The sequence below is a fragment of the Caenorhabditis briggsae genome (assembly GCF_000004555.2).
Source record: "Caenorhabditis briggsae complete genome, chrI, whole genome shotgun sequence".
In the NCBI taxonomy this organism is placed as follows: Eukaryota; Metazoa; Nematoda; class Chromadorea; order Rhabditida; family Rhabditidae; genus Caenorhabditis; species Caenorhabditis briggsae.
The window spans coordinates 11,974,716-11,988,011 of NC_013489.2; the positions used below are offsets into that span (position 1 = coordinate 11,974,716).

General features: G+C 35.3%; 4 protein-coding genes across 4 annotated transcripts in view; 3 read left to right on the forward strand and 1 right to left on the reverse strand.

Moving 5' to 3' along the window:
- Positions 1-1,310: 1,310 nt before the first annotated feature.
- On the forward strand, positions 1,311-3,683 carry CBG26664 (the record flags this gene model as incomplete). The annotated part of the gene is made up of 3 exons (XM_045241312.1): positions 1,311-1,384; positions 2,135-2,734; positions 3,530-3,683. The coding sequence occupies 3 exons, from the start codon at positions 1,311-1,313 to the stop codon at positions 3,681-3,683; spliced, it is 828 nt and encodes a 275-aa protein (XP_045100648.1).
- Positions 3,684-5,518: 1,835 nt separating this feature from the next.
- On the forward strand, positions 5,519-7,407 carry CBG23846 (the record flags this gene model as incomplete). Its single annotated transcript, XM_002647897.2, has 4 exons — positions 5,519-5,698; positions 5,742-5,870; positions 5,980-6,101; positions 6,981-7,407. The coding sequence occupies 4 exons, from the start codon at positions 5,519-5,521 to the stop codon at positions 7,405-7,407; spliced, it is 858 nt and encodes a 285-aa protein (XP_002647943.2).
- Positions 7,408-8,099: 692 nt separating this feature from the next.
- On the forward strand, positions 8,100-10,976 carry CBG23847 (the record flags this gene model as incomplete). The annotated part of the gene is made up of 6 exons (XM_045241313.1): positions 8,100-8,135; positions 9,115-9,321; positions 9,907-10,035; positions 10,307-10,428; positions 10,749-10,869; positions 10,920-10,976. 6 exons carry the CDS (start codon positions 8,100-8,102, stop codon positions 10,974-10,976), a joined length of 672 nt encoding a protein of 223 aa, XP_045091183.1.
- A 948-nt stretch (positions 10,977-11,924) lies between these two features.
- Positions 11,925-13,296, reverse strand: part of CBG23848 — a gene marked incomplete at both ends in the record, with an annotated part of 5,342 nt that continues 3,970 nt past the window's right edge. The window contains 3 exons of the mRNA XM_045241314.1: positions 11,925-11,954; positions 12,003-12,094; positions 12,141-12,239. Of these exons, the coding sequence (XP_045091184.1) occupies positions 11,925-11,954; positions 12,003-12,094; positions 12,141-12,239 (221 nt within the window). The remainder of the gene's footprint in view (positions 11,955-12,002; positions 12,095-12,140; positions 12,240-13,296) is intronic.

Consider the following 13,296-nt stretch of genomic DNA (forward strand, 5'->3'; position numbering starts at 1 on the left):
ATCCGGAAAATTTGCCACGTAGGAAAGGCGCCCGCTGCCGTGGCCTAGGTTTCTCACTGAAAATCCTCGTCCCCCGGCGGAACCTTTTTTTGAATTTTCTTCCTTTTCAACGGCGTTTTTCGGGGATTTCGGATTTTTTTTTTGAATTTTTTCGCAATAATATTCGGAAAATAGATAACTTTTAACACATTTTAACGCAATAAAAATTTTTGGTCGGAGTCCCCCTTTAAGGTAAGTGCAAACCACATTAGTTTTTCGAAATAGTGACTTTTTAAATTTTCAGCGATGGACATCTACTAAACATCTACCGACCAAAACGTTGGAAATGGGACAATTTTCAAAACCCGGAAAACAAAAAATATAACTAATAGGTAAACAGTATGCTGCATTTTCGGAAAATTTCCCAATTTTTTTTCAGGTTGCTCTGGTTCCGGCTGGTCGTTCTACAAAAAAAAAAAGGATTTTCATAGTTTCTCGAACTTTGTTGTACGTTTGATTGTTGTTTCTTATATGTTTTCTTAATAAAGTTCCGAATACTAAGTCTACAACTATCATGAAAACCAGCAAAAATTAAGAGAAGGAGCGGAGGGGGTTCTCAAAGAATGAGTCGGAAACGGATCCGTTACGGATTCGCGTACGGTCCGTATACGATTCCTATTTCATCCGCGCGCGAATGGCGGAGAATCCGTAACGGATTGTTCGCGAATCACCTGTGGTAGGGCTTATGGGATGAGCCGCCCGCTGCCCGCCCGAGAGCCACCAGTGCTTATCTCATCAGTATGAAATTTGGGGAAAAAGTTGTCGATTGCATAAATGAAGCTCTATTTTTGTTTAGTATAATCTGAAATTTTCAGACAAATCGAAAAATTCTGGTATAAATTTTTTGGACTCTAAATTTTACTATTTTGAACTGAAATAGTCAAACTGACTTATTCCGTGGAAAATTATCACTTTTAAAGTCCTGTAAAAGTAGTTCAGAGTTCTTCGATTGGTCTGAAAATTTCAAAGTATACTAATCAAAAATAGATATTCATTTTTGTAATTGACAACTGTTTTTGTACAAATTCAACAAAACGAGATAAGCGATTTTTAAGTGGCACATCTCTCATACATCATGTGTCTCCTCTTCTTTTGATCACACACCAATTAGCGTCCCCACCCTTCTTCTCCCATTTTCCTCTCGTCTTCTCATTCACTCGTTTCCCCCCACTCTCTCTTGTTTTGCTGTCTTGTTCTATTCACACATGTAATATCGATTTTCTTCTTTCTTCTAACATTTTCGTTCCACTGAAATGATTATTTTTTTCAGAATGCCATTATCTCTACTTGGTTTTCCAACCGACCTTCAAAATGATATACTCAAGGAAATGAATATTGAAGAGCAGTGAGTTTTTTATTCAAACGTTTTGAGTTTAGAGCTTCAAAATGAGCTTAAATGCAACGCATTTTGCTCGCTTTGAGGGTCCATGTTATTTTGAAGCGTTTGAAGAGTGAAATTCGAAAAAAATTTGAATAAAAAAAATGAAATTATAGGTCCGGCGGATCTTTGAAAACCCGAAAAAGTGGTCCAGATTTTTTCGAATTTGCTTGAAAAATTTGCCAAATATTACCTCTTATTTTTCAGTGAAAATTGGTCATTTTTGAACTCCTGAAAAAGTGTTCCAATATTTGTCGATTTTTCTAAAAATTTCAGACTATACGAAACAAAAATAGAGCTTCATTTTTGTGATTGACAACACATTTGCCAAATTTCATTCTGATGAGATATGCCGTTATTAGCACTGGTGACTCTCGGGCGGGCAGCGGGCGGCTCACCGCACACAAAGATAAGCCCTAATTTAGAACCGCTTATCTCGTTTTGTTGGATTTGTACCAAAAAATTGTTAATTATAAAAATGAAGCTCTAATTTTGTTTAGTATTCTCTGAAATTTTTAGAAAAATTGAAAAATTTTGAGTTAATTTTTTAGGACTTCAAAATTGTCTAGTTTCCACCAAAAAAAGCCAGAATTAGATTTATTTCGGTTCATGAACTGCAGTATTGTAGCTTTATTTATCTTTTGAAATCTGGGTTCCCTCCGAAATTGGACAAACGCGCTCCAATCTAAAAAATAAATTAATAATTTTCTTTTTCAGATTCAATCTCTCCCAATGCTCGAAACGAATCGGCTCCACTATCAGAAACATCACAAAACAGCATTCGTATTCTGCAGAAATGCAATTTTCAAAACGTTGTCTAATCAAATTTTATCGAAAGAATACGTTGAAGAAACACCTCTTCGATATTAAAATTCTACCGAAAAGAAACAACGAAGGAGGGAAAACTTACAATGCAAGGAAACTCAGGAAAGTTCTAGAAAATGCAAATATCATATTCAAGGGATTCGATTTCCGTATCACCATCAAAGAAGAATCTGGAGTTAGACCTACTAGCTTGGCCATTAAAAATTTGAATTTGAATTTGGACAAAATAGAATTCCGTCCCGCCCCTTGCTGTAAATATTCTGATGTTACTGTAGATCATCTCATGAAGTTCAATTGCAAACAAATATTCACAATGTGTGGCAAGATTCCTCTTTACACTTTGTATCCATTCATTCAGAAATTCCTGAGAAGTGATCGAATGGAAACAGTGCTATTCGAAGAATGCAGGTGTCAATTTAACGATTTTCCTATTCAAAACATTCTTCGAGATATACCGTATACCGAAGTTCGGCGTGTCGAATTTTGGCCCATGTGAGTTTTTCAGAAAATAGTTTCACCTCCTAAAAAAGTTGTTCAGAATTTTTCGATTTGTCTGAAACTTTCAGAGTATACCGAACAAAACTAGAGCTTCATTTTTGTAATTGACAACTTTTTTGTGCAAATCCCGCAATACGAGTTTAGCGGTTCTTAAGTAGGGCTTATATTTGGGTGGGTTGAGCCGCCCGCTGCCCGCCCGAGAGCTACCAGTGCTAATACATATCATCAGAATGAAATTTGTGGAAAAAGTTGTCAATGAAGCCCTATTTTTGTTTAGCATAGTCTGAAATTTTCACACAAATCGAAAAATATTGGAACACTTTTTTCAGGACCTCAAAAATGACAAGTTTCCATACTTGCGAACGGGCCTTTGCCGGGCTTTCGCGGGATCTGCCATAGTTTATTTTACAATCAATATTTTTAGACATGCTGGGGAGATCTGCTAGAACTCGACGAGTGCTACAAAATGATATTATTTGGAGAATTGTGTCTTGTCTATGAACAAAGTAACAGGCAAAAAACAGAGGAGCCGGCGCGACAAGGTCCGGTCACTTCATGACTTGTAACTTTGTTGATAGACGGTATACAGTGCTCCAAATAGTATCACTTTGTAGAACTCGCAGAGTTTTATCATATTCAAATTAGATGGTCTACAATATTGTTTCTGAAAGAAACTATGACGAGGCCCGCGAAGGGCCCGGCAAAGGCCCGGTCGCAAGTATGTCAATTTCCACTGAAAATTCGAAAAATGAATTGTACCTCTTGGAAAAAAAAATCTAAAATTTTCAGACGTTGGCTTCACAAAAATTTCCCAGTTGGATATCGACTGACGAAGAACAACGGGACAACGGTGATTTTGGCGATTGGAGGATCCAACTTCGTTATGAGTGCTCATGGTATAAACTACTTTGATCCAGAAAGACAACAAGTAGTTCGATCTTGAATATTTCTTACTTTTTAAATTTTGATTGTATCCTCATATTTCTATTCTTTTTTCGGAGTAAAACTTTCAAGTTTTACTTCAAGTCTAAAAACAGCATTTTGAATAACTACAGTACCCGAACAAAAATATATCATATTTTGACTTTTTTCAGTGGAAAATAGTGAAATTTGGAGTCCAAAAAAACTAAACCATAATTTCTCAATTGGTCTGAAAATTTCAGACTATACGAAACAAAAATAGAGCTTCATTTTTGTGATTAAAAAAAACATTTGCCGAATTTCATTCTGATGAGATATGCCGTTATTAGCACTGGTGGCTCTCTGGCGGGCAGCGGGCGGCTTACCCCACACAAAGATAAGCCCTACTTAAGAACCGCTAAACTCTTATTGCGGGATTTGCACAAAAAAATTGTGAATTACAAAAATGAAGCTATAGTTTTGTTTGGAATACTGTGAGATTTTCAGACAAATAGGAAAATTCTGGACTCGATTTTTCGGACTCCAAATTTCACTATTTTGAACTGAAAATGTCAAAATATGATGTATTTTTGTCCGGATTTTAAACATTTTTTGTACAGCTATTCTATAAATCTATTCTTTTCTCGAAATCTGATTCTCCTTATCCATAAAATGCTCTGTCTTTCCTACATTTGACAAACGCGCCCCACCGAAATATTTGCAATTCCCCCGCTTCTCTAATACCAAAAAAATCACAAATTTCTGGTTTTCTGATGTTCAAATACCAGTTCAAACACTCAGAAGCACAAAATACAAAATCATGGTATAACATCACAGTTATTTATTTTTTGCAAACAATTTTTAAAATTAATAGCAAAACTACGTTTTTTGAAGCTATTCTCAATGTTTCACCTGCCACCTCCTCATCCAATTTGACACAATCACGTATTTTGATTTTAATTTCCTTTCCTATTTTTCTGATTTGGGTTCATAGAATCAGGTCATTTTTACTTTTCAAAACAGCCACCGTAAAACCTGTGGCAGCCCACCAAAACCGTCAACGTTGAACTCGATTACCTTGCTTCCTATTAGAGATAGCAAACATTTGTCAACTGATGGAATTTTTATCATAATATCAGCAATATTTTATCAGTTGACAATTTTTCATATCTTTGACAGAAATCGAGATAATTGAGATCGAAGTTAAAAGTTGGCCTTTGTACTACAGGTCTTACGGCAGCTCAAATGCCCCACTTTTCAACCTGCCCATCTACCGTACCCGATTACTATGCTATAGTTTTACATACGATTGCTGGAATTTCAATCCCAATGAATCTTTTGGGGTTTTATTTGATTTTTTATCAATCGAAGAAAATGAAGGGATACAAGTATTGTTTGTGTTATTTACAGGTACTGTGGCTCTAAATTTTGAAAAATCTGAAATCCATGACTCCAAATTTCAAGACTGATCCAGAAAAATCAAGAAAAATATAGTATTCTCATAAGTCAGAACTTCTAAATATCGGTTTTGTTTCAAATTTTCGGAATTTTAAAACTTTTGATATTTTTAGAAAATTCGAGTTATTTGGAATTTTTCAGATTTCCGGTTTCCGTACGTTTTCCGTATTTCCTCTAATAGAACCCACCCAAACCGTCCACTTTGAGCTCAATTATCTCGGTTCCTGTGAAAGATATCAAAGTTTTGTCAACTGTTAAATTACTTATCATATTATCACCAATGTTTTATCAGTTGATTAATTTTTTTATATCTTTTACAAGAATCGAAATAATTGCGCTCAAAGTTGACGGTAGTGCTTCTATAGGAGGTATCTAATTTTTCACATTTTTCAGTTCTCAAGTTTTATCAGTGAATTGGACATGTCCATCGCTTGCCCGGGATATTATTTCTTTCCAATGATTGCTGGCTATAATCTAGGAATCGAATTCATTCGAGCCCATTATTGTATGACTTTTTATCTTTTCATGTTCGCATTTGAACTTCCGTCCGCTCTTTTATGCTTCATTTTTCGAAATAATGCTGCTGAAGAAATCAGAATGGTGGGTCCAAAAGCCAATAGAGCAGAATATCACAAAATTTCAGAGAATTCCTGGGAAAATGTACCTGAAAAAAGTGTCTTTGTTTCTATGTCACCTGTTCCCTTTTGCTGTTGCTGTGTCTTTTGGGAAAGCAGATTTGACTTATCAGCAGAAGTATTTTATTTTGAGAACTGTAAGTTTTCCTCCTACAGTAATCCTTTAATTTTTTGTATATTTTTTACTACAGTAATCCTCTTCATTTTTCAAAACTTTTCCTACAGTAATCCTTCAATTGATTCCAGAAATGGCCAGAATGCATTGAATGGATAAAAGCGGGAAATTTTGAAATTTATGATTACAACCTGAATCCGTGGTTAGCTGTCGCTGGAATTGGAGCCGTTTCAATGGTTCTGGTGGTTTACACGTAAGACTACAAAGACTCCAAAAACTACAAACTAAAAAATTCGAATTTTGAACTTTCTAAATCTTCTGAATATAAATTGTTGAAAATCGGAATTCCCGAAAATTTAGGAACTTTTGGAATTTTTGAAAGTTTTTGATTTACAGTATTTCCTGTATGAAAGGTTACTCAAGCCACCAACTTTGAGGTCGATTATCTCGATTTCTGTGAAAGATATCAAAAATGTGTCAACTGATAAAATATTGCTATAGTTATGATAATTAACATTTTATCAGTTGACAGATATTTGATGTCGGATTTTTTTTTGATGTTGGGATTTTAAGAAATTCGAGTTTTTCCAAAATATTTTAGATTTACGATCGCCAGATTTTTCAAAAAAAAAACGTCGAAATTTTAGAATTTTTAGAGTTTTTCAAACTTTTAAAGGTGGGGGGACAGGAGATTTTACGGGGGATTTTTGGGGCCAGAGTATGCATTCTACCGTGACGGTGTACAACGCTAAACGCTACTCTGCGTACAGCTGTCGTCCTCGCCTTTATGTATGCAATCCGACGGCCGCTTTCTCTTTGCCCGTGTAGCTCAGTCGGTAGCGGCGCCGCAGCCTCAATCCTCGCCCTCACAAGTTCAACTCCTCGAGGGGCGTATGTAAACGGAATTTCGAGAAAATAATTTTTTTCATGTCCCCCCACCTTTAAAAGGAATTTCCTAAATTTTCTGAACATTTGAAGTTTTTCAAAGAAAATTTTGAATTACTCCGATCAAAAATAGAAAAAATTTCAATTTGAGACACTTTGAGATTTTCGAAGTTCTCAAATTTTCAGAATCTCCGAATTTTTCAACATTTTGAAATTCTGAGATTTTTCAAAAAATCCCTCTTTTCAGATACTGCTTTTATTTAAGCATTTCAACGATGAGAATCCTCCAAAACTTCCAAAAATCCATGTCTGCTCAAACTTATCAAATGCACAAAACTGCTCTATTGAGCCTTTTAATGCAATTGTTGCTTCCTGGAATTCTAATTATCATTCCATTATGCATTTATATGTTTGTAGTCGTCACAGAGGCGATTCATTTGCAAGGTACAAACTACAAAGACTACAAACTACGAAAATATATTGTTTTTGAAAATCAAAATTCAGAATTTGCAACCAACACACAATTCATGATCGCCTCACATTCGATGTGTTCTTGTTTGGTGATGATCTTCAGTAATCCAAATTATCGAAAATGTTTGAAAACGAAGATTTTCAGCAGTTTTGGGTATTTATTAAAAGATTGGAGATTTACAAAAAAAACCAAAATTTCGTAAAATTTCGAAAATTTCGAAAATTAAAAAACAGAAATTCGGAAAACCCAAAAAGTTTTTAAAGGAGGCCAGACACCAAAAAAAAAGTTTTCCTGATATTTTGCATAGAGAACCCCCATGAGGGGTTGAACTCATGACAGGCAGCTCAGGGGTACAGCGCTGCTACCGGCTGAGCTACGGGGGCGCGAAGGCGCCTGACGACCGATGGTCTACATAAGCGCGGCGCGATTTCGTCCCCCGAAATTTTTGCTGTCTCGCCTCCTTTAAAATTTTTTTTCAGTGTATTGAAAATATTCAACAGAAACAATACAAATCGAACTTTGGTGGAGCCTGCTGGAAATAGTTTCAATAATGTGATAGTGAGACGAATTTCACAAATGGACCATTGATTTTTGATTTTAACTTTTTTTTTAAATTAAAGAAAGTTTTTTTTTAATGTCAAAATATAATTAATCATTCCCTACGCAATCCATTTTTTTCTATTTTTTCTCTCGATTTTTTCACCTGTCATTCTATGTACCTGATATTCGTAATCAGTCATTTCCATTCATTTTTTCTCTCAAAATCCAATGAGTCCGTCTCCATGTCCCAGCAGTATCCCTACTTATTACCCGCTGACTTTACATATAATTGCTGGAATTTCCATTCCAATTAACTTAATTGGTTTCTATTTGGTCTGGTTTCAATCGCCAAAAATGAAGGGATACAAGTATTGTTTGTGTTATTTACAGGTAAAATTGAAAGTCCAGAAATTCAGAATCACAGATTTTCAGAATATCAGGTTTTCGGAATATTCGAATCGCAAAATTTGAAAATTCAGAAATTCAGAAATTCAGGAATTCAGAAATTCAGAAATTCAGGAATTCAGAAATTCAGAAATTCAGGAATTCAGAAATTCAGAAATTCAGAAATTCAGAAATTCAGAAATTCAGAAATTCAGAAATTCAGAAATTCAGAAATTCAGAAATTCAGAAATTCAGAAATTCAGAAATTCAGAAATTCAGAAATTCAGAAATTCGAATTAGAGAGTTCAAAATTGTAGTTCGTAGTTTTGTAGTCTTACGTGTAAACCACCAGAACCACTGAAACGGCTCCAATTCCAGCAACAGCTAACAACGGATTCAGGTTATAATCATGAATTTCAAAGTTTCCCACATTTATCCATTCAATGCATTCTGGCCATTTCTGGAATCAATTGAAGGATTACTGTAGGAAAAAAGGGAATTTCAAAAGGATTACTATAGGGGGAAAATTTAGAGAAAGGAAAAGGATTACTGTAGGAAAAAACATTCGAAAATTGAAATGATTACTGTAGAGAAAAATATTCAAAAATCGAAGAATTACTGGTGGGAAAAATACTTCAAAATGAAAATTATTACTGTAGGGACTCTCAGAATCTCAAAAATAGAATTTTTGATTCTTCTGATACTCCTGACTTTTTCGGATTTTCTCTGATTCTTGGTATTCCTGATTTTCCAAAATATCTCCTCTAAAAGAACGCTTCATACATTTTTAGCTCAATTATCTCAACTACTGTGAGAGATATCAAAATTTGTCAACTGATACTATTTTTTCATAACATCACCGCGATTTTATCAGTTTACAGATTTTTAATATCTTTAATAGGGACCGAGATGATTAGGTTCGAAGCTCAAGGCTTTAATTACAAGATTTTCCAGAAACAACAAACTACAAACCAATCAATTTCAGTTCGTGAGTTTTATCACTGAACTACACATGTCTTGGATTTGTCCTGGATACTATTTCTTCCCACTGATTGGTGGATATAATACTGGTGCCGAATTTATCAGCTCTCATTTGAGTATGACCCTTTATGTCTTCATATTTGCATTCGAATTGCCTTCTACTCTATCCTGCTTCATTTTTCGACATAAAGCAGCTGAAGAAATCAGTCGGGTATGTCTTTAAAGGTGGGGGGACAGGAGATTTTTCGTAGTTTTTTTGTAGCTAGAGTATGCATTCTACCGTCACGGTGTACAACGCTTAATGTCACTCTGCGTACAGCTGTCGTCCTCGCCTTTATGTATGCAATCGGGCGACCGCTTTCTCTTTGCCCGCGTGGCTCAGTCGGTAGCGGCGCCGCACCCTCAATCAACGCCCTCACAAGTTCAACTCCTCGAGAGGCATCTTTGAACGGAATTTCGAGAACATTATTTTTTTTTCATGTCCCCCCACCTTTAATTTCTAGAGATCATAATTAAAACACAATAAGACTTGTAAAACATACAAATATTATCGAATAAAGTACTGTAATCACTCTATTATAATCCCACCATCTACTTACACTTTGAGCTCAATTATCTCACTGTCTATAGAGATATCAAAGTTTTGTCAACTGATAAAATGTTTATGATATTATGGTGAACATTTTATCAGTTGACAACTTTTTACTATCTTTTACAGAAATCGAGTATAATTGGTTCAAAGTTGAAAGTAAGGGAGCCCTTCTATTACAGGATTTACAGTACAATAAAGTTTCAGACGAATCCCAGCAAAATGTATGTTGAAAAGTTTATGCTTATTTTGTGTCATATTTTTCCGTTCGCTGGAGCATTTGCCATGTTTAACTCTCAGCTGACATTTGAACAAAAATATGATTATCTGCAAAAAGTAAGCCATACCTACAGTAATCCTGAAAGTTTTGAAAGTTTTCAAAATTACTGAATTTTCGGATTTTTTGAATTAGAGAAATCTTCTAATTTTTTTTCTGAAACTTAAGAATTTCTTCGTTTAACTTTTAAAAAATCCAAAAAAAGATAGGTATTGAGCAACCGCAGGGACCCAGGGACCCAGGCTTTTCGTCCCGGATCCCTCCCCTTCTCTAAAGCCCAGAGAAGTGGGGCTCGAAATGCGAATTTTCAATCAAATAAAACAAATTTAGAATTGGCCAGAATGCATGATTTGGATGAAATTTGATGCTTTTGAAGTTTATGATTATGTTCTAAATCCTTGGTTAGCTGTTGTCGGAATAGGAGCCATCTCGTTTGTTTTGTTAGTTTACGGGTGAGTGAGAAAGTTGGAATTTCTGAATTTTTGGAATTTCAGAAACTTTCGATTTTCACAATTTCAAAAATTCCAGATACGGTTTGGGCCTAAGTTTTCACACAATGATCTTACTCCGTCGATTTCAAAAAATGATGTCTTCTGCCACTTATAAAATGCACAAAACTGCACTTTTTGGTTTATTAATGCAATTATTGATTCCGGGAGTTTTAATTATCGTTCCATTATGTATTTGTATGTACGTAGTGGTCACAGAGGCAGTTCATTTGCAAGGTACATAAACTACAAACTACAAAGACTATAAACTATATAAGATTCAGAGCTGGCAACAGATACAATGTTCCTTGTGGGCTCACACTCGATGTGTTCTTGCGCCGTGATGACTTTGAGCAATCCGAAATATCGGAAATTTTTGAAAAAGAAAGTTTACGAGGATTTCAGGTAAATATAAGAATATTTGAGTTTTTTTTTTCTAGAATAAAATTTTTCAGATTCAAAAATTTGGGGAATACGAATACGGTAGAGCCAATCAGCCAACGGACAAATAGTTTTGCAGGCATTCCTAGTGTGGTGTCTTAGAAAAAAAAATTAAAATTTTGTGTTTTTTTATAGTTTGTTTTCATTCTTAAAACTCATATATATTTTATTCCAGTAGGGTTTCCATGCGGGTAGCAAGCGGGCGGGGTAGCTGGCGGGTACGGGTACGGGCGGGTAGCAGCTACCCGTTCGCTACCCTCCCGTCATGGAAAGCCTATATTCCACCTTGAAGGTGGGGGGTCATGAAAAAATAATGTTCTCGAAATGCTGTTTAAATATGCCCCTCGAGGAGTTGAACTTGTCGAGGCGAGTATTGAAGGTGCGGCGCCGCTACCGACTGAGCCATGCGGGCGAAACTGGAGCGGGCGCCTGATTGAATACATAAAGGCGAGGACGACCGCTGTACGCAGAGTGACATTAAGCGTTGTACACCGTTACGGTAGAATGCATACTCTGGCCCCAAAAATCCCCCGTAAAATCTCCTGTCCCCCCACCTTTAAGGTCTCTCTTACCAGTAAATAAAACAAACAATATTTGTATCCTCTCATTTTTGAAGAATGACAGAAAAGCATATAAAACGCTACTGAATTAATTAATATCGAAATAAATCCAGTTATTCGCAAAACCATGACATAATATACCGGAGCAGCAGTTGGACAAGGATCAAACGGAATTCTTTTGAATATTCTTTCCATGAGGTTATTAATAAAATCCTTATTTGAAAATTTTTGTCAAGAAATCGCTGACATGTGATTTTTCAGAATTTAAGATCTTTGTTGAAAGTTTCAATTTGAAACTTGAAGATCTCAAGTCACATTAATTGAAAAACCTGTGTCTACAGGTGGAAAATTGTAAAAAAGTTGTGACCAATAAAACTTCATGATGCTATTCCAAAAAACCCGACAAAAAATTAGTTCACAATGTCAATCGATCCATTTATATTAACTCCTTCGAGTCTTTCATGCCTTATTGGCCCAGATTGTGTTGTTCTGAAAATCAGAAAAAAAAATCCATAATTGATTTTTCCAAAGACTCACAAAATATCCGCCACACACAATCATGAAGTTATCCTCAAACTTTCGACTCATCACGTAGTAGAATGGTTTTGCAAGATTGATTCCAGGGGCGCCTTAACAATTAAATATTTAAAGGTTACTGTAAGAGGGGTACTGTACCTGTGTCAAATGCAGTTTTGTCATCGACATAGTCAAGAGATCCTGGGTTTTGATGCAAATGATCTTCGTAATAAGTGAAGAAGGGATCAGTAGATGCGTCTTAAAAAATTGGTTTAACAATATATTCCCTCTAATAGCAACCCGCTTAAACCGTCATCTTCAAACTCGATTAACTTGATTCTCATGAGAGATATAAAAAACCTGTCAACTAATAAAGAATTTATCATATTATCATCAATATTTTATCAGTTGACAAATTTTTGATATCTCTCACAGGAACCGAGATAATTGAGCTGAAACTGGATGATTTGGGTGGGGTTCTATTAGAGGAACTACGGTATCTTAATTTTCTCGAGTTCTAAAAACGATTTTGAAGTAATTTGAAGAGTTAAAAATGTGGAAAAATGAAATCAACATTTTCCCATTTGACATTTCTTTGCTATCTTCTACTAGACTCAAAATAATAAGATTTAAAGTGTCCAAACCTTCTATTATGGCCCAAAATTGCATTTACCTACTTTGAGCTCAATTGTCTCCATTCCATGTCAAGATATCAAAAGATTGTTAGTTAAGGAAATATTGGAAATGTTATGATAATCAATTTATCAGTTGACAAAATTTTGATATAAGACGGTAGAAACCTGAAGAATTTTTTTCTCATTTCTGAAAACCGGAATTTCTCAAATTTTATGTACAAAAAGAACAGAGTTAATAGAAAAAACAAAAGTTTTTCGAAAAGTTTGTCTTTTCGACAGATTTCGTCCAGTTTCGTCTTGCCTTTTTATTATTCAGAAATTTTCTGTACATTCCAGAAATTAGTCAAAGTTATAGAAAATGTTTATTTGATGGATCTGAAAATGATCTTGAACGAAAAAATAGGTGGACAAATTGAAATTGGACAGTGTAGTAGTAGTATTATCAAATCCAAGTGACAACCAATCTTCCTGCACTTTAAACTCCTTGTTGCTCTGTGCCTTCTTTTCTTCTAAAGGTACAGAACCGGTTTGTCTCCCGATTTTATACTTTTTCAGAGGAAACAGTGGTCACGCCAAAATCAAGTATTATTTGAATTGTGCCACGAGGTACAAAATCGGTAGGCAAACCGATTCTGTACCTAGTGAAACAATTCAAAACGCTTATTTGGGTGAGAGTGATA